This window comes from Carassius gibelio, chromosome A16 (assembly GCF_023724105.1).
Source record: "Carassius gibelio isolate Cgi1373 ecotype wild population from Czech Republic chromosome A16, carGib1.2-hapl.c, whole genome shotgun sequence".
In the NCBI taxonomy this organism is placed as follows: Eukaryota; Metazoa; Chordata; class Actinopteri; order Cypriniformes; family Cyprinidae; genus Carassius; species Carassius gibelio.
This window is the reverse complement of record NC_068386.1, coordinates 11021007-11042666: the sequence shown is the minus strand read 5'-3', so window position 1 is coordinate 11042666 and position 21660 is coordinate 11021007. Positions and strand designations below refer to the sequence as shown.

Below are 21660 nucleotides of genomic sequence, written 5' to 3'. Positions count from 1 at the left end.
ACTTTTAAAAGTCAAAGAAGAATGTGAAACAATTTGCAGGGAAGACTGCATAATTTTGGACTTTCTGTTAGAAGAGGTTGCCGTCAGGTCATCCTCAGGAAAGAAAAGCTGAATTGATTTTCCTCTCCGGTGGAATGACTGATTTGCAAAATTAATGTGTGCTGCATCAAGTCCGAAGGCTGATGAAAATAGACGCAAGGCAAGCAGGGGACAGATCGGTGCCGCTCCACTAATGCCGTCTGCCTGGCTTGGCGACAGCGAAGGAGAGTCCCGGCAGTTCTCGTATCGATCCACACGGCCACTGTCTGCCGGCTGGCACGGATCCCTCTCTGATGTCTGGTCGACATCTGGCTGGAGATGTCGTTTCAAGAGAGAAGCGTCAATTCAGCTGCAAGTTTGTTTGATGCTTATCAGGATGTAGCCACAAAACGTCTGTTGGAGAGTAATTGCCACGATGGGTGTCATATGCATCACTGAGCGGTACGTGGCAAGATGTGACGCATCACAAGCCAACTTTCATGCTAATCGAGATGCACATTGACGTATGCTGACAGCCAGTCCTTTCGGAATTTCAGCGGGAAATAGGATGAGCAGGAATTGAATGAAGACTGATTGTGCTCCTTCCCACCACCGTTCCCAGCAGAGGCAGTAAGCACAGCCCGCTGCGGCCCCCCGGCATTGTTCCTCCCATGAACTGACCTTGTCAAAAAGGCAGAACCCTTGTGGCCGGAGCCGATCGCTTTTTCCTCAGGGATTGGCTGACTGGCATTGATAGTGAGAAAGTCACGACCTCTTGCTGACAGACCATGACACTAGATGCCTCTGATTCAGTGCAGTCTTAGTCAGTTTGTTTAGGTAGGTTTATGACTTTAGTTTTAAATATATAACAAAAAAAACACATTATTATTATTATTGTATTATGTATTTATTTATTAAGATTCAGTATAGTTTTACATTTCATCCTGATACTCATGAAAAACTGCACCATACTCAAAATAATAACACTGATGTTAAAAATGTCTCAATAACACAGCATATTGCAGTACTTGCTGTCAACGGAATGAGCTATAAAATGTGCCATTACTGCTGCTTCTAGCATCTGGCATCTCTGGGATATTTATGATTCAGCAGTATGTACTGGATCCACTCAGATCTCGTGTCAGATGACCCGACCCAGAGAGCAGTACAAAGTTAACAGGAAAGTACTTTTTTTTTTTTTTTTTTGGATCACCATTTTGATCAAATTAGCAAATATTTTATTTCATTTTTATGTGCAAATAGTCTGAAGTTTGTAGTCAAGCTTGGGATATTAATTGGATAAAAATAAATCAGTCATTTTCTCTATTTGTATTGCTATTTAGTTTTTGTATATATTTTGTTGCAAACTTATAATTTTAGATTAGTGCTCTTGCTGTCCACAAAAGATTATTTTTTTTTTTTAAGCTTTTTTTTTTTTTTTTTTTTTTACACAGATTACATTTTTTTTGTCTCTCTTGACTACAGTAACCTTGGCACGCACAGGGAGAGAGAAGCGACCAGTGAGGATTCTTCCATTGCATTTTTCATCTAATCCCAATTGGGGGTCAAAGTGTTTCCAGTCTGTCAGCTGTTTGTCATTCTGTCTATCTCTCTCTATGCTCATGAGAAGACTTTGCTGTCTGCCACACTGGTATTGTCTGTATATTAATATCTTTCTGGGTTCCTATGGTTACCAAAGTTGCCGCTCTTATCCCATCTTACACTGATATTGTTCAGAGTAGATTAATACTTAAATATGTGGCTTGGGATGAGGGCGAGTGTGTCTGTTTTATGAGGCGTGATAATAGCCCCTTAACTCTGTGCTGTCAGATGTACCCCCCCCCCCCCCTCCACCCCCCTCTCTCCTCTCTCTCCGTCATCTGCTCTGCAGGGGCAGACCCTTAATAATTGCCCGACACTCCTTAAGTCCAATTCTAATTTAGCCCAGCAACAGCAGGGTGGTCAGTCACTGGAAATCTAATTAAGGGGCTCCTGTGTGTGCGTCCATATATGTGTGTGTGTGAGATGGCGAATGAAATGACTGATAGCACAAAGGAAGCCATTTGGATCAGGGTTTAAAACACAGTCAGAATATGTGCCAGGAATATCTGGCCTTTAAAAGCCTGCTCGAGCTATTCCTACCTGAATACTGACCTAATTGATTTTGATTCAAAAACAAAACTGGGTAGAGGTTTGTAATCTGTTGATGCACACGTCTGCCTGCTAGGTGACCCTTGGATCACGTGATGATGTCATGGGACAGGTCTGTGATAGTGATTGGTTGTTTTTGAATAAACAGGCCAATGGGTGCGGTCTCAAATCAACAATGTCTTCTTTGTGGTGCGAAAGTCACACACACACACAGACACACACTGTGTTACGGTTTCCTGCTTGTTTTTCTCTCCTCTAACTAAGAGCCCATAAGCTGCTTCGTTAATTTATTTGTTTTTGTTTTTCTCAAGAGCTGTTGATCAGTTCCTGACATGCTCATTCGTCAGACTAAAGATGAACCAGAGTTCATGTTTGTCCCTTTTTTTTTTCTTTTTTTTTTTATGTGATTCACTTTTTCTTTCAGCCTTTTTTAGCTCACCAGCTCAGAAAAACTGCTTTTATTCTAGTGATTCAAATAGTAGCACAGGCCCAAGATCATTGGTGTGATTCACGAGGAATGTGTGAAACGATTATACCTAGAATGCTACGCAAGTTTAATAAGCATGTTGGCTAAATGTAAATGCCAGCATATTTGTTCCAGTTTGTGTGAGGAACATTAGGATGGAGTCGGCTCCTGTTCTCCTGCCCAGAGACCCGGATGCTGTCTGTATGCTTCAGCAGCAATTAGCCTCAATCTGTGTGTGACAAACAGGCATTCAGTGCAGCTTTCTCATCATTGCAGGGTTGAAGCGTATAATTTAAAGTGCTAGTGCAATAATGTAGACTAATCAGCTGTGTTTATCTGCGGACAGAACCTTCTAGAGCACATCCACACCCTTTTTCCACTGAAATGAGACTGGTAACGTGCCTGAATGCACGTATATGTATGTCCATGTATAATATACTATATGAATTTTTTTTTTTTTTTTTTTTGAGATTTACAAACAGTTACATTTAATTGTTATTGTAGTGTGTGTTACATATCAGTACAGGTAATCTAAATGTAAAACTAAGGAGTTGCATGAATAAACATCCAATTTTTGCCAATACCGATAACTTTGAGAGTGACTACTACTGGACATATATAAATCCTTACCGAATTAATCTCAAATCCTGTTTTCCATCCCAGATCTGCATTATTTTTGGTGGAAATGTTCTGAACAGTTTCATCATCGGACAACTATTTTCCCAAGGGTTCCAGATGGCTCATTGAACACATGCAGGGATTTTTTAATCTTACCAACTCAGAATGAAGTTCTAGAATCTCCAACTGGATTCTAGGATCTCAATAAGTATTGTGAGGGAGAGTCTGGCCTCTGCCCCTGTTCAGAGCTACTTGTGGGTCCCTGACAGCGGGGTTGCTGGGTAATGGGCTGTGGAGAGCCAGAGCACTAATGTGCTTAATCGTGTTTGAAATGACAGAGGAGCCCAGGGACACCAGACTTTATTATGTTGGACCATGTATACAGAGAGGAGACTCATTCAATTTCTGCTTCTGAGGGTGTGAAAGGGTCTCAGAGTGGAAGGCAGGGAGAGTGAGCGAAGTGTGTCCTTTTTATGCGTTGCTTGGGACAAAAGGGGGTGAATCGCATTAAAGAGTACCTAACTCTTATTTGAATTAAAAATCATGTTACTCTCTCACTTCTTGGCTGACTTGATGTTCCCTTAAGCAGGTATTAAACCGCTGACGGAATTTAAATTCATCCGTGTAAGATTTTAATCGTAATTTTAATCATGAGCCAGCAGTGATAAAAGCTGGGCTTGTTAAACAGAGTCGACCTGTAAATGAATGTAGATCCTTTAAAAGCGATAAAACGGTGTAGGTCGCGTGCTATAAAAAGCCGCTGTTCTCTTCCCATCAAGATTTCCGTTTTGGCCTCTGCAAGTGTTTTTTTAAGTGCAGAAAGAGAGGGAGTGATGCACGGAGCCCTCAGTGAGCCAAGGAGCTGTTGGTAAATCCAAATGAATGTTGGATAATCAATTCCAATTCCTAACTCAAACTTCAGTGTGACCTCTTTCCTCCCCGCCACTGAAACAACTCTACCTCATTTTCCGAGGACCCGCAATGGGGCACAACACCCTGCCCACATCAAGCCAACTGAGAGCCAGCGCTGACCCGGTGGAGGAAGCGAGGGATAAGCAGGGGTTTAGTCACATATCGACAGCTGTCTGCTCATCAGTGTTTTGCGTCTCTTCAAACACCACATGAATGCACACTGATTAGAAGAGCAAGAGAGATGCGAACAGTTTGCAAACATGCATACACATTATGCCACCTGCCTGGAAAACAAGTGGTAAACTACTCGGTGTGCTTTGCAAGTTTTGACTTTCTTTTGTGAAACACGTATGGTAATATTGGTAGGATTTCAAAATAAAGAAATAAATAAAAATCGTTTTGTGGAAAAATTAGGGCTTCCCCCCTAATAGTAGACTAACTTTTAGTTGATGAGAAGAGGCTTGGTCAACAAAAATGTTATCAGTGCCTTAGTCACAGAAAAAAAATCCACAGGAAGTGGTGAGGTCATGCAATCCTTGACAGACAGATTGTTAACAGCTGGATTTTGTGTTAATACAGTACATCCAAATGCTCACCTATCGTTCATCGACCTCAAATAGCTTATCATTTGAAATAAGTAGTAACAACTTTACATGGCCGCTCAATCTAAGCCCCTACGTTGATTTGTGTTCACTCACTATAACAACAAATCTTTGCGCTTTTGTAAAATAATGAAAGTAACAGTATGCGCTATTTGCCATCTCTGACTAATTTTTTCCCTGACACATTCATCATCATTACTACTGCCAGTGTGCTGTGGCAACTAAAGGCTCATTAGCATAGTTGAGGGCAGCCCTGTAATCTTCAAATTACTCTTCTATTTTATTATATTTTAAAATGTTAATTATTCCTGTGGTGACAAATAATTTTTGGAACACTTGGAGATTTAAGCATTCTTTAATTAATAGAAAGTTAAAAAGAACTGATTTTAAAAATAAATATTTGTAACATTGTAAATGATTATAACATTTATAGAAAATAAAAAAAATCTGAAAGAAATATCTAACAACAACCAAAATGTTAATGACCTCAAACTTTTAAATGACTTTTATAGCACTATAGAAGAATGTCCAAACTGCTGTGTCCTGTACGATAAAAGTGAATGGTGACAATGCTGTAAAATTTGTGAATAATTATTTCAGCCAATTTCTTACACAAATATCATATGGCTTCACAAGACTTGGTTTGTAGTGCATAAGTCATGTGTACAACTTCTATGGTGTTTATTGCTTTTTTAATTTATCCCCGTCCGTTTTTATTGCATGGACAAGTGCTGCTCCATCATTCTACTAAACCACTCTTTTGATGTTTTACAGAATAATGAAGTGTCATATTGGTTTGGACCAAAATAAGTAACTGGTAAATGGTAAATTTTCATTTTCTGGTTAATCATTTTAATGTAAATGGATGTGGTCTGATTTAGACAGATTTGGCTTTAAACTCAGCGGTGTGCTACATATAAATTCTTGGAATTAACAGTTTTCTACAGTTATACTGTAAAGCCTATACCAAAACGTCCTGAGATTTTAATTGAGCTCAAAGGGAAACCTTGTGAGTGGGTCAAGCTCCCCCATTGAGGAAGACTACTTTGTGTGTTTTCCACAAGGTCATCAAACAACCGCAGTGAGAATATTTCATCAAGCACGGTGAGTAATGGCTTCTCCTACAATTGTTATTTGCACCTCTTGCCACATGTACAGTTTATCTATCTCTGTCGCTGATGAGGGATTCACATGTGATAAATGCAGGGAAACAGTTAGGCTGACAGAGAAGATTTCAGAATTAGAGACACGCATCCAAACTTTAATTGAGGACAGTAAGAATGTTAGGGCTCTAGATATGGCTTTGGATGCGTCTAGCTCAGGGATTCCTGTACATTGTCCGGTTCCAGCAGAGCCCCTGCAGCAGGGCAACTGGGTGACGGTGAGGCAGCGTAGTCGTGGGTCAAAACACCGCTCTTCTGTTCCGATCAAAACATTAAACAGGTTCTCCCCACTCAGTGATGCACCCACTGAGAAACCTGATGAAAGTGCTCTAGTTATTGGCGATTCTATTGTACGGAACGTGAATATAGAGACACCAGCCACCATAGTCAAATGTTTACCGGGAGCCAGAGCGCCTGACATCTTGGCAAATTTAAAAGTGCTGGCTAATGCTAAACGTAAATACAGTAAGATTGTTATTCATGCCGGCGCTAATGATGTTCGACTTCGCCAGTCGGAGATCACTAAAAATAACTTTAAAGAGGTGTGTGAACTTGCAAGCACGATGTCAGACACTGTAATATGCTCTGGTCCCCTCCCTGCTTACCGTGGTGATGAGATGCATAGCAGATTGTCATCACTCAATGGCTGGATGTCTAAGTGGTGCCCACAGAATAACATAGGTTATATAGACAATTGGACGAGCTTTTGGGGCAGACCTGACCTGTTTAAAAGAGATGGTCTTCATCCCTCCTGGGGTGGCGCCACTCTTCTGTCTAGAAATATGGCAAATAGTCTTAGTGTTTATACTTGACTAACTGGGGCCCAGGTCAGGAAGCAGACAGACTGGCTAAACCGACCGTCTGCTAGCTGCCTCCCATCACAGAGGTCAGTTAATTCTCAGCACATAGAGACTCTTTCACCTAGATATCACACTATAGAGACTGTGTCTGTTCCCCGAACTAGAAAATACAAAAAACGTCCAAACCAAGTTAAGGTTAACAATTTAATTGAGGTTCAACAAATAAAAAACAAATGCAATATGGATAAACAAATTATAAAGATTGGCTTATTAAATATCAGATCCATTTCTACGAAAACACTTTTTGTAAATAATATGATAACTGATCATAATATAGATGTGCTCTGCTTGACAGAAACCTGGCTAAAACCTGATGATTACATTATTTTAAATGAGTCCACCCCCCAAGATTATTGTTATAAACACGAGCCGCGTCTAAAAGGCAAAGGGGGAGGAGTTGCTTCAATTTATAATAACGTTTTCAGGATTTCTCAGAGGGCAGGCTTCAAGTATAACTCGTTTGAAGTAATGGTGCTTCATATAACATTATCCAGAGAAACCAATGTTAATGATAAATCCCCTGTTATGTTTGTACTGGCTACTGTATACAGGCCACCAGGGCACCATACAGACTTTATTAAAGAGTTTGGTGATTTTACATCTGAGTTAGTTCTGGCTGCAGATAAAGTTTTAATAGTTGGTGATTTTAATATCCATGTCGATAATGAAAAAGATGTATTGGGATCAGCATTTATAGACATTCTGAACTCTATTGGTGTTAGACAACACGTTTCAGGACCTACTCATTGTCGAAATCATACTCTAGATTTAATACTGTCACATGGAATTGATGTTGATAGTGTTGAAATTATTCAGCCAAGTGATGATATCTCAGATCATTATTTAGTTCTGTGTAAACTTCATATAGCCAAAATTGTAAATTCTACTTCTTGTTACAAGTATCGAAGAACCATCACTTCTACCACAAAAGACTGCTTTTTAAGTTATCTTCCAGATGTATCCGAATTCCTTAGCATATCCAAAACCTCAGAACAACTTGATGATGTAACAGAAACTATGGACTCTCTCTTTTCTAGCACTTTAAATACAGTTGCTCCTTTACGCTTAAGAAAGGTTAAGGAAAACAGTTTGACACCATGGTATAATGAGCATACTCGCACCCTAAAGAGAGCAGCCCGAAAAATGGAGCGCAGCTGGAGGAAAACAAAACTAGAGGTATTTCGTATTGCTTGGCGGGAAAGTAGCATATCCTACCGAAAAGCATTAAAAACTGCTAGATCTGATTACTTTTCTTCTCTTTTAGAAGAAAACAAACATAACCCCAGGTATTTATTCAATACAGTGGCTAAATTAACGAAAAATAAAGCCTCAACAAGTGTTGACATTTCCCAACACCACAGCAGTAATGACTTTATGAACTACTTTACTTCTAAAATCGATACTATTAGAGATAAAATTGCAGCCATTCAGCCGTCAGCTACAGTTTCGCATCAGACAGTGCACTATAGACCCCCTGAGGAACAGTTCCACTCATTCTCTACTATAGGAGAGGAAGAATTGTATAAACTTGTTAAATCATCTAAACTTACAACATGTATGTTAGACCCTATACCATCTAAGCTCTTAAAAGAGGTGCTTCCAGAAGTCATAGGTCCTCTTCTGACTATTATTAATTCCTCATTGTTATTAGGACATGTCCCCAAAACCTTCAAACTGGCTGTTATTAAGCCTCTCATAAAAAAGCCACAACTTGACCCCAGAGAACTAGTTAATTATAGACCAATCTCGAATCTCCCTTTTCTGTCCAAGATACTAGAAAAGGTGGTATCCTCACAATTATATTCCTTCTTGGAGAAAAATGGTATATGTGAGGATTTCCAGTCAGGATTTAGACCGTATCATAGTACTGAAACTGCTCTCCTTAGAGTTACAAATGATCTGCTCTTATCATCTGATCGTGGGTGTATCTCTCTATTAGTTTTATTGGATCTTAGTGCTGCGTTTGACACAATTGACCACAACATTCTTTTGCATAGACTTGAACACTTTGTTGGCATCAGTGGAAGTGCATTAGCATGGTTTAAATCGTACTTATATGACCGCCATCAGTTCGTAGCAGTGAATGAAGATGTATCATATCAATCACAAGTGCAGTATGGAGTACCTCAAGGCTCAGTTCTAGGGCCGCTACTCTTCACGCTTTATATGTTACCCTTGGGAGATATCATCAGGAAACATGGTGTTAGCTTTCACTGTTATGCTGATGATACGCAGCTCTATATTTCCTCGCAGCCCGGTGAAACACACCAATTTGAAAAACTAATGGAATGCATAGTCGATATAAAAAATTGGATGACGAGTAATTTCTTACTGCTAAATTCAGAAAAAACAGAGGTGTTAATCATAGGGCCTAAAAACTCTACTTGTAATAACCTAGAACACTGTCTAAGACTTGATGGTTGCTCTGTCAATTCTTCGTCATCAGTTAGGAACCTAGGTGTGCTACTTGATCGCAATCTTTCCTTAGAAAGCCACGTTTCTAGCATTTGTAAAACTGCATTTTTCCATCTCAAAAATATATCTAAATTACGGCCTATGCTCTCAATGTCAAATGCAGAAATGTTAATCCATGCATTTATGACTTCAAGGTTAGACTACTGTAATGCTTTATTGGGTGGTTGTTCTGCACGCTTGGTAAACAAACTACAGCTAGTCCAAAATGCAGCAGCAAGAGTTCTTACTAGAACCAGGAAGTATGACCATATTAGCCCGGTCCTGTCCACACTGCACTGGCTCCCTATCAAACATCGTATAGATTTTAAAATATTGCTTATTACTTATAAAGCCCTGAATGGTTTAGCACCTCAGTATTTGAATGAGCTCCTTTTACATTATACTCCGTTACGTCCGCTACGTTCTCAAAACTCAGGCAATTTGATAATACCTAGAATATCAAAATCAACTGCGGGCGGCAGATCCTTTTCCTATTTGGCGCCTAAACTCTGGAATAACCTACCTAACATTGTTCGGGAGGCAGACACACTCTTGCAGTTTAAATCTAGATTAAAGACCCATCTCTTTAACCTGGCATACACATAACATACTAATATGCTTTTAATCTCCAAATCCGTTAAAGGATTTTTAGGCTGCATTAATTAGGTAAACTGGAACCGGAACACTTCACATAACACCGTACTTTCTACATCATTAGAAGAATGGCATCTACGCTAATATTTGTCTGTTTCTCTCTTGTTCCGAGGTCACCGTGGCCACCAGATCCAGTCTGTGTCCAGATCAGAGGGTCACTGCAGTCACCCGGATCCAGTACGTATCCAGACCAGATGGTGGATCAGCACCTAGAAAGGACCTCTACTGCCCTGAAAGACAGCGGAGACCAGGACAACTAGAGCCCCAGATACAGATCCCCTGTAAAGACCTTGTCTCAGAGGAGCACCAGGACAAGACCACAGGAAACAGATGATTCTTCTGCACAATCTGACTTTGCTGCAGCCTGGAATTGAACTACTGGTTTTCGTCTGGTCAGAGGAGAACTGGCCCCCCAACTGAGCCTGGTTTCTCCCAAGGTTTTTTTCTCCATTCTGTCACCGATGGAGTTTCGGTTCCTTGCCGCTGTCGCCTCTGGCTTGCTTAGTTGGGGTCACTTCATCTACAGCGATATCGTTGACTTGATTGCAAATTAAAACAGACACTATTTCAACTGAACAGAGATGACATCAATGAATTCAATGATGAACTGCCTTTAACTATCATTTTGCATTATTGAGACACTGTTTTCCAAATGAATGTTGTTCAGTGCTTTGGCGCAATGTATTTTGTTTAAAGCACTATATAAATAAAGGTGATTGATTGATTGATTGATTGTGACAAACGAAATTATTGTTGGCTAGTTAATGTCCGTTCCATTATTGAATCTCTATTATTGAATTATTGAACTCTCTTTTGGTTCCAAACTTTAAAATCAGTACACATTGAAGTTCTGATTTGAACTAATCTATAGTGCAGTATTTTCAGTTTTTTTTGTGTCTGTACATAATGTTTGCAAAGAATTTTAACAGAGCTTTGAAAGATTATCTACCCCTCAACTGCTCTTTGTGGTTGAAGTTCATTCTTTAACTAAAGTCAGACTGGCATACCATAAAAAGTCTTGTCAATGTTATTGATTAGCATCTGGTATACGGTCAAGCAAATAGTAGAAGTATTACACAATTAAGGTGATTTGTTTTCTTTGTGAACAGTAAATGCTATGCTGCCTTAAAACTTGGCTGAAATCATCTCAACCAACTTTGAGAATCATTGTGCCAAGACTTGTAAACCATTGCTGGAACCTGGATTTATTTAAGGCTGGCTGTGATTTGCAGAGCTTTACAGAGACTGAGAGAGTGAGCTGAGGGGAAGTAATTAAGTCCAAATCCATTTAGGTCATTTAATTAATTGAGGGACACGTTCACTGGTTTCCCAGTTCTATCACTGTTCACATCAGCTTTGAGTGCTGATTGAGATGCCATTTGGAGCATGTATTAATGGCAGCAGAGAGAGCAGCTTGGAGGAATGGGCTGTCTGGTCTTATCTGTGCGACTTCGCTGAGGTCTCAGACTTTTGGGTCTCCAAAGAGTGCTTCGCCTTGAGCAAAAGGGACATCTTTATATTGAAAACTATTAAGGCAGGAGTTTATTAAGGATTAATTTGACCTAATTCCTTTGAGGTTTTTAAATATCTTTGAAGTTTTTTCTTTTTTGGATTTGATCTAAACGCTAACCTTAAAGTCGGTGTGGAATGAAAATTCATCCATTTATTAAATGCATATTATTGATCTCATTGTGAACTATTTATCCATAAAAAAATTTTTTCATCAAAATGTCAATAGTAGATTTTCCAAAATTACAGATTTGACTCTAATGTATGCCAATCCATTTGTCTGCCTAAACTTTAATTTATCTCATACAATTGGTGCTATGTTTTTTTTTTATACTGTATTCATACGTTTTCACATGATTTCTTCCCCATTGTCAATTCCATGAAAAGCAACACAGCTTTGGTTGTGGTTCTGCAGTCATAAGACATCCGGATGGTACAATTTGTGCATATCTGTCATGATCCTTGTTTGTTTCCATATAAAAACGACCCCATGATCCTTTCAGCCTCAATCTGGGGAAGTTACTGTCTCACATTTTGTGCTGTAGTAGTTACAGAAGAGCATGTGTTTTCCTAAGTGTGTGGCATATGCTCCGTCAGAAGCACACACTGCCCTGTCCCTTTCTTTTTTTGCCCATTGTATTATGTAGAATAACCTGATGCTAAACTCATTAATGCCCGTATCTCAGTCAATTATGAATCTAATGAAAACATTAAAAGCGTTCATTAATAATTCCGCCTATTTTCAGGACTTTATTAGGACTCTTTGGCAGGAGACTTAAATTTTTCCCATTGCCCTGAAAATAAGTTTTTGATCCATCCCTGTTGGACTTGTGTAAAAATTGACAGACTGAGACGGCATCCCAGAAGCCTTTGCGGTTAATTGAGTCAAGTCACCTGTGAAAGACTGTACAGTTTGAGTCAATGAGCCAGGTGCCCTCCAGGTTGGGGCCCATATAAAATAACCTTGTGTTCTCACTCACTTAGTCCATCTCTCTTTCTTTCCTGAGTTCCGTTTCTCCATTATTACATTGAGCATGTTAATAAGAGAAACATTGTCTAAATCTGTGACTTCAGGGTGCTTAAATAAATAACATTTAATTGAAAGTATAGGTAAAAGTGAAAATTCAGTCATTATTCACTTACTTTGTTGACAAACCCATCTGAGTTATTTCTTCCAGAAAGAAGAATTGCGCTAGTTGCTATTTCCAATGTAGTTCACATTTCTTTCAAGCTTCAAAAATGAAGCAAAATAACCATAATAGTATCCTAAATGCAGTACAGTACATGTGAATCAAGTCTTCTGAAGCTTTTATATACCATTTTACAACACTTTCTGAAGCTTAAAATCCTTCAAATCATTGTAATTGTATGTAAAAGAGCAGCTAGCGCAAATTCAAAAAATTCTTCTTTTGCTTTCCACAGTCATACAGGTTTTGAATGACATGCCAGTGACTTTCAAAATCATTCTGTCACATGTGCAAGTTGTTCAGTCAGGTAGAAACACAAAAATTATTTTTAGTGATGTTCGCAGTGACCATTTTTAAAACGGCCATTGTAATGATCGTTCCTATTTGTTGTCTTTTCAGGTGGTGTTCAGTCTACTCTGGGTCATGCTGTGTGGCTGACTCCTATGCTCTAGCTGAAATGAGGTTGGTGATTTTGGGGTCGCGGCCCCTCTTGGCCTTGACCTTCATGCTCACCCTCACCTGCCTAAAACATCTGTGCCATGGTGCGCCGCCCTTCCCTCAGGACCTGGAGCCCATCAGCACCGTCGGTAGTGAACGTAAGTATAAAACTACAAAACACCAGCAGTTCCTGGGATAAAAGTGAGATTATTTCTCCAATTTATTTTTAACTTAAGACATACAAAGAGTGTTGAAACCTCAGTTTGTTTTCACATCTTCATAATTCAATCGTGGCAATTGGAATTATGAATGCTTTATCTTGCAAGATATATTGCAATAGGCGCATTTAACCGTATCCAGAGTTTGAAAAGTAAACCTCTTGCCAAGCAATTAGGTCTTGGCAGGCTTAACGCGTTTCACATGCCAAATACGTATATCAGCAGCCATGGCTGCCAAGTCCATCCTCACTCCACCTTCCCATTCCCAGCCATAATCTACCCCATCCTGATTCTTCTCCCCACGCTACTCCCCAGCTTCCAAACCCGCTGGGTCTGAGAGAGCAGCTTTACTCGAAGCTGCTGTGAAGTTGTTACTAATTGACAAATAAAAACTCCTCAGTTTTGGCTGTGTAGCAAACAGCGGGGTATGGAGAGGCCAACTCAATTGCAAATGAAGTGTTATAGAAGTCTTTACTGTTTTATGTTGATATTTTGTTCACAACTAATTTTTATAAAGTCCATACAACCCAGCAAAATATTGTTCATAATTCTTTAGAAAACCAAAAAGTGTTATTTTACGTTGATTTAGTTGAAGTTGTGGCTTAGTGGCTGGGTTTTGAGACATTCAGAACACGTTTTCTTTCTTCTGTGGAACACAAAGAAGTATTTTTAAGTTTGGAAACCAAATATATTTTATTATACATCCAATGGAAACTGAAACTGTTTGTTGACCAGCATTCTTCAAAATATCGTCTTTTATTTATTTACATATTTTTTAAAGCTATTATTTTCAATTTCATTTTTCTTTTCTTTTCTTTTTTCCCCCGGAAGAAAGTACAGTAAATCATACAGAAGCCAGCATTTTCTGTTTTGGTTGAACTATAAATCATGTGGGTTCTTAAAGTTGCTATCTGCTGTAGCTTGTGGTCCCATTTTTACATTCATTTCCTATAATTTTTAACTTTCAAACACAGAATTCAGCATGGATGTACCATGATTGACAGGAGAGGCTCGGGGTATCATGTTCGAGCAGATACAGGAGCTTTGCAGCGTCCTTTGTTCTGCTGAAACAACTGGACCACATTTGAGAGAGCTGGACTCAGAGCCATTGGTGTACAGATAGCTGGGGCTAATAGAGCTCTCCAAAAAGAACATCACACGAGTAATGAGACCCATTCATCAACCATTACCGCCTGTGTGTGTTTATGTGCTTGCCATATGTGTATGTGTGGTTTTACATCCTGAGACTTGGCTCAGTTGTACAACTTCTACACATTGTAACCTTTAAGCCCATTAGATGGCCGCATCCGTATTCATACTGTAGCTAAATATGGTTGTCACTCCTCTTCTGAGTGCTAAATACTGTCCTGTTTACACAATATTTTTAGGACAATGACAACTGCAACATGCAACCAACAGTAACAAGCAGTGTTTTGTTTGTGCTTGTCAAAGTGATGCTTTGCAACAACATGTTTGGCTTGGACTGTAATGTAAGGTTTGCTCTGCAGCACAGGGATGGTGGGAGCAGCTACAGTGCACAGAGACCATCTCGTAATATGCAAATGAGTCAAGACTGGTACCTCAATTTCAGTTATTTTTCTAACACCTCACCTCAGAAGAGCTGTCAGCTACTGGCATAACTGCATTAACAACTAGTTATTCAGTTTTCTTCTGTACACAGGACACATATTTAATGCATAATTTGATTGTGATCGTCACTATCTTAATTCTCAGGAGTTAATTTCATTGTTGAATTGGGTTTTCATTGTACAGAAGTTAACTGAACAACTAGTTCTTAGTAGGTGTATTTGCATATTTATATCTCTCTCTCTCTCTCTCCACCCATCGATGGTCCCATCAGCCCTGTGGTCTTTGTACAGCCCACACATAACAGGTGGAAAATAACCAGCAACTTTAACAAAACATGGAAAACAAGCTTTAACAAATCATTGTGTCTCTGTTCACACTGTTGGCATCCATGTTTATTAAATTGGGTTTGAGAAACTTGTGCTATAAATTGATCCATACAAATGGTTTCTCATGTCATACAGTGTGATCAACTTTAAAATGTACTTAAATCACTGTTACTAGGAGTAGAGATACTTTGAGTACAATATATTGGTATTGATAAATATATATATATATATATATATATATATATATATATATATATATATATATATATATATATATATATATATATATATATATATATATATATATATATATATATATTTTTTTTTTTTTTTTTTTTTTTAATTATTTTTTTTTTTTATTATTATAATTTTTTTTTTTTTGAAAGTATTATTTTTGTTTATTTATTTTTTATTTCTCGATGTTGGCAAGAATTGTTATGTTTTCATTACATCCCTAGTTTAGTGTTATTCACACCTGCCATGGGAATACAAACTTTGGTTATTTGTTCATCCAGAGAGTATTTGAGTCTTGACAGCATAAAAATATAAATTAGACCTGTTAGTAAATATGCTGTAATACACTACACTGCCCAGATGTTTGCCTCAATCTGCAGTCTGCTGGAGTTGATGCTAGTTGTCATTCAGCAGATTTTGGGTAGTTGGAATTGGCAGATTTCACAGAAAATCACGTAGTTGAAACATGTTTGATATTATAACGCTGTTTTTATTTGTCATGCATCTCCTAGCACCAAGGTGCATGTTTCTGGATGAGTTTAGACGACTTGAAAGTCATTTAGTGTACGATGCCTGTTTACATCGAGTGTATGATGCATATTGTTTTAAAATCTAAGTACATATTTTAAAAGTGTATTCCTGCCTTTAAAATGGAAAACTGCAGTTTGGTAGAATAATCTTGAATTATTTGAGGAACAAAGCTGAGATTTCTCAAATAATCTCATGCAGTGATATTCAGACTTATGAGGGTCGTGTGGATTGAATTTTCTTTCTCATATCACTGGTTCATTGGCTCTGGCTCTGTGTTGAGATGCAGACACTCTGGGTGAGCTTTATTGAGTGATGATCCTGCCGAGATCAGATTATGGTGTTTGCCAAGTCAGATTCTTTGAGAAGAGAGTGAAGATTCAGTTCCAGTTTAACCCTTGCATGTTTGTTTGCTGTAGTTCCTGAACATCAGAGCGAGCGTCAGTTTCTGGCTGCAGCCACCTGTCGTCTGCCAAGCTCCAGAGGAACTCTAACAATACACAGCTTCATAATCGCTGAATAACTGTAGTAACAGGAATCATTAAAACGTTCAGATTTTCTGTTCACCCCAAGGTCATATTTTTCAGCCTGTGGCTGCTACTGTCCAAACAGACCTGCAAATTAAAGGCCCTGCAGGTCACTGTAGAAAGTGAAGGCCCTGTGAAAGAAGAGCAAGCCAAAGTGACTCATGACTCATCTTTGACATTGTGCTAGAAATTAATCTATTTAAGTGTAAATGAGATTAATTAGCAGATGATGTTTGTGAGTGTAAACACTTATCAACATTGCTTGCAGCAAAATTAGATCTGTAATATGAATCATAAACATGAAAACGTTTTTTGATATGTGGGGATCCCCAGACAAGAGACAGGAAATAAATGGATCAAACCTCCATGCTAAATATTGTTAATTTAACATTTCTTAATTCTTTACTTACATTTTTTTTTAACATTAACTTTCTGTCTTGTTTTCCAATAAAAAAAAATATTTAAATGTGCTTAAAATTAGCAAAATTGCATAAAATGTGACTTAAAGGAGCGGGCTGATGCGAAACAGTACACTAAAGTACACTAAATCAGGGTTCGTATAAGTTTCGGAAAGTTTTTTTCAAGCCTGGCCCGCCATGACATCATAAAGGGTAGAAATCCTTGTTTGGGCACTTCTCCCAAAAGAGCGTGTGCGCACATCATCCAGAGCGAGAAGAACATGAGCTTCCCATCAGCCTGCTTCATTTGAGTTATGGAAGTTGTCGGTGGCACTGCACAAGAGTTGCTCGAGAAGGATTTGTCATTTTGTTTTTACCACAAAATCAACAATATCATCAAAAAAGTGTGTATTTGGTTGTGAGGAAAAGCTAACATTGTTCAGCTTCCCAAAGAACCCAGCGTTAAGGGAAGAATGGATGCAGTTTTGTTTTTCCAGGGCCCAAACGGACTTGTGCAAGTGTGTTTGTTTGTTCTTGGCATTTCAGTGACTATTGAGATTTGTTTTAGAAATTTATATTGTTTTTGTTCATGTTTTATGTATGTCGATGCTTGCAGACAGAAATTGTGTGTCATGTCCCCTTTTCATGTCCCCTTCTAAATATATGCATTCATATAACTATTTTTGTATTTTTTTTTTAATGTAACAGCTGTATATCACTGTTTCCAAAAAAAATGTACCTTATTCATGATTGTCAACATTTTTAATTGATTTCTAATGGCTGATGAAAATTCTCAGAAATACATTACATTTTAAAATATTTTCAAAAAAAAGTGTATTTTAAATCGTTATAATATTGCACAATACTATTTAATAACTATTTATGCTTTATATTTTTTGTCCAGAATAAGCATAAGAGACTTCTTTCAAAAGAATGAAAAATAAACCTAATTATTCCCGAACTTTTGATCACCAAACCTTTTTGGTCACCATACTTGGCTGAATGTCACGTCACTTCTTCTTCTTCTTCTTAAATTGCTATTTTTTCATCAATGTTTTAAGCATAAAGCTGTAGATCTCTTTTATTTGGGTTTTTGAAAAACAACCCAAAACATACTTGCCTAAAATATATCATTTATTATAATATTTTCTTTCTTTTTTTTTTTTTCTTTTTTTTTTTTTTTTTTAATTATGACACATTTATATTTTCAAGTGTATTCATTTATTTATTTATTTTTAACTGGAAAGTTGACTAATTAGCAAAATACTGATTCCATTTTTTTTTTATGTTTTGACCAACCAGAATGTTATTATTAAAATCTTATGAATAATCCTAAGAAGTATAGATACAATATGATGTGATTTACACATTTATTTGTAGTTAACAAATCACATTTAATTCGAAAAAAAAAAATCTTATTAAAATAAGAATAATCCTTTAGGTGCATCATTGACACAGAGATCAGAGTAGGCAGTGAGCATTTCCAGTTGATTTTAACCCAGTCTTTTCTCTCCTCCTTCATGAAGGCACGTACCTGTACCCCAGTTTCCAGGGGAACATGTCAGATAACGACACCGCCAGGCTAGGACTGGATTTTCAGAGGATGCTGCGGATTAATCACATGGTCTACATTGCTGCAAGGTATGTCATGTCAGTTCAGTCACACACTCACACAACACCACAGCCACACACATTTCAAAAGATGCAACATCGACTGGGAATTCCAGATCTCCTGATCGGTACACACTAGTGTTGTTTATCCAGACGCCTGCAGCAGTAAGACTCACACACTAATGATAAGGGTCGTGTGATTGGGCCAATCAGTCTCATTCAGACCTGGATTGCAGACAGATGGATGTTCACTCGCTCTCTTACACCTCTCTCACCCCTTCTATTTCCTCTCTGTCTGTCTGTCTCTTCACCACTCATGCTTTCTCTCTCTCTCGTTTTAGCTGTCCTCTGCACCTTTCATTTCAGCTCAAGGTGTTATTGGCACTGTATTGTTAGTTATTGAAAGAACTGGCAGAAAGAATCTGAGTTGCTGTAATACTTGATGAGAATATTGTCATTCCTATCTCTCTTTCTCTGTGTCTCTGTAGAGATCACGTTTTTGCCATTAACCTCAGTGCTTCAGCGGAGCACATCGTCCCCCAACAGGTAAGCTCACCTTTTTCTCAACTTCCTGTTTCAGTCATCTCTAATGGTTTTCTTTCTCTCAGATCGGTGCTGTGAATGTGTGATGTTGGAATATTCACTTTTATTCGTCTTTGGGGAAGGACCATTCAGAGATCCCATTTTTCAAATGAGCAATTCTCTTTATGGTGGCTTTAAAGGACGCATATTCCACACTTTTATAGCAGTGTCTGTTTTTCCCTGAGGTTCACTTGAAATGCTAGTCAAGGTCTTTAACACTAAAAAACAGCCGTAATTTAGTTTTACAGAACCATTTTCTGCTCTTTGTGACACTTAGAATTAATGAGGCTTTTTATGCAACTGTACATTCTGTAATATTTCTATAGGTTGATGACTGATTGTGATTAGCTAAGATCATTGCGTGTGCGTTTCATTAAAAAGCCTCTTCACAGAAACCTGTGCTGAAATGTGTAGCATGCTGTAGATGGATGGTTGTCATTTTCAACAAACGTGCTCTATTTTGGTGTTTTAATTTATTTATTTATTCATTTAATGTAATTACATACGTGACCCTGGACCACAAAACCATTCAGAAGGTTCAGTTTCTCAAAATTGGGCTTTATACAATAAGCTGTGGTTTGTTAGGATTGGACAATATTTGGCTGAGATGCAACTATTTGAATATCTGGAATCTGAGGGTGCAAAAAAATCTGAATACTGAGAAAATCACCTTTAAAGTTTCCCAAATAAAGAACTTAGCAATGCATATCAGTAATCAAAAACTAGGTTTTGGTGTATTTACGGTAGGAAATTTACAAAACATCTTCATGGAGCATGATCTTTACTTCATATCTTAATGATTTTTGACATAAAATATGGAGAAATATTTGGTCTGTCCCACATCAGAACTGTTGACCTTCTCTATCAAACAACTAAAATTATACAGCAATATATATTTATAAAATTGGTCAATTAGTAATATTAATTACAAAAATATTTTGTCACCCAAACATTTTTATTTTATTATTTATTTATTTTATTTTTCTCAAAACTCTGTCCAAACTGCAGTTTGTTTATTTTTTGTTTACAATCAAATAAAAAAATGTCCTATTTACTAAATGTTCATAATAGTGAATTACAGGCTTCATATAAAATGAATGGAGAATAAAACTCTTCATATAGAGTTTAGTTCACCTCCTGAGGTTCACTTACATTTTCAAAAGGTTGAAGCACTTAACATTTGTCGAAAAAGAAAAGAAAAAAGTATTTTTTTTTTTTTCATTAATTTTTGTACCTTATTCAATAAACGTTGTTCTTGTTTTTCCCCTTCTAAGAGACCAATTAACTTGAGATCTAAATGTTAAAGTATATATACTTATTGGTTTAAATGGCAAAGGAAATTGTGACTGTCTGCTCATAGAGAGATTGCTTTCTGGTTTTTGTCTTTTGGGTCTCTCTGACATTAATATCTTAACTGCTGAGAGTAAGATGTCACTAGCAAATATTTGTGTTAGTGAGAGTGTTGTTTTTAGCTTGTCACGGTATGTGTGTGTGTGGGTGTTGATTGCCTGTTGTTCCTGATGGGTGGGCTCACATGGGGCGGCCCAGTAAATCTCTGACACCAGCAAGCACCCGGACGGACACACACACACACACACACACACACACACACTTGAACACAGCCTGCTAACAACCTCAGGGATCTCTCTCTCTCTCTCTTCCTTCTTATTGCTCACTCCTCATCGTCTAACTCTCTTTTCTCCTTTTTATGTTTATTATGTGTTTATTATGATATTGAAGTAAATGAATTTTTCCCTTTGCAGCTGTTGTGAATAGCGATGAGCCCATGATTGTGTGTTTGTTTGTGTGGTAGAAACTGACATGGAAGACAAAGGATGTGGAGAAATGCACAGTCAGGGGGAAAAACAGCGTAAGTACACAGCCCTTTTATTTCACTTCCTCCCTGCAATTGTGATAGAAGTCAGCAACTGTTGCGTTTAGTGGTTATTAGTCTTCATCTAAACGCCAGGTCTGGTCCACAATGCGGGGAAAAACAACCAACATAGACAGGAAGAGACCACAACACATATAGATCATTTAAAATGTTTTATAGGATGTTTTGGTGTTTTATTTTAAATGTTATTAGACAAAATAGTATAGAATTTTAATATAAGGCAGCTGTGGCCTAATGGGTAGAGACTTGGACTAGTTACCAGAAGGTCGCAGGTTCGAGTCTCTGTGCCTGCAGGAATTGTAGGTGGGAGGGAGTGAATGAACAGTGCTCTCTTCCACCCTCAATACCCATGGCTGAAGTACCCTTGAGCAAGGCACTGAACCCCCAGTTGCTCCCCGGGCGCTGGATCTATAGCTGCCCACGGGTGTGTGTTCACGGTGCGTTCACTTCTCACTGCTGTGTGTGTGTGTGCACTTGGACTGGGTAAATGCAGAGCACCAATTCCGAGTATGGGCAGTCATATTTGGCAAATGTCACGACTTTCACTTTCATATAGATATCGGTTTATCAATTATTGGCCATAACATAAATGTAATTGTCAGTCAGAAAAAAAACTGCATCCTTAAAAAAAACATGCCATCCTCATGGCAGCCAATCAGATTAGATCTTGGCAGATCAAGAATGCACTTTCCTGTGTTGTGGTCAGTATGTATCAGATGT

At 38.1% G+C, this 21660-nt stretch overlaps 2 protein-coding genes across 8 annotated transcripts in view; both read left to right on the top strand.

The window, feature by feature from the left end:
• Nucleotides 1-21660, top strand: part of LOC128030607 (semaphorin-6D) — a 145224-nt gene that overhangs the window by 87501 nt on the left and 36063 nt on the right. For all 7 annotated transcript variants that reach the window (XR_008187928.1, XM_052618366.1, XM_052618367.1 and 4 more), the window contains 4 exons: nt 12994-13190; nt 18380-18494; nt 18953-19010; nt 20860-20916. Coding sequence is in view for 6 of the 7 variants with exons in the window: in XM_052618366.1 (XP_052474326.1) it covers nt 13052-13190; nt 18380-18494; nt 18953-19010; nt 20860-20916 (369 nt within the window). In the remaining variant the exon portion in view is untranslated. The remainder of the gene's footprint in view (nt 1-12993; nt 13191-18379; nt 18495-18952; nt 19011-20859; nt 20917-21660) is intronic.
• On the top strand, nt 5823-8244 carry LOC128030609 (uncharacterized). The gene has a single exon (XM_052618370.1). The coding sequence runs from the start codon at nt 5879-5881 to the stop codon at nt 6740-6742; it is 864 nt and encodes a 287-aa protein (XP_052474330.1). The 5' UTR covers nt 5823-5878; the 3' UTR covers nt 6743-8244.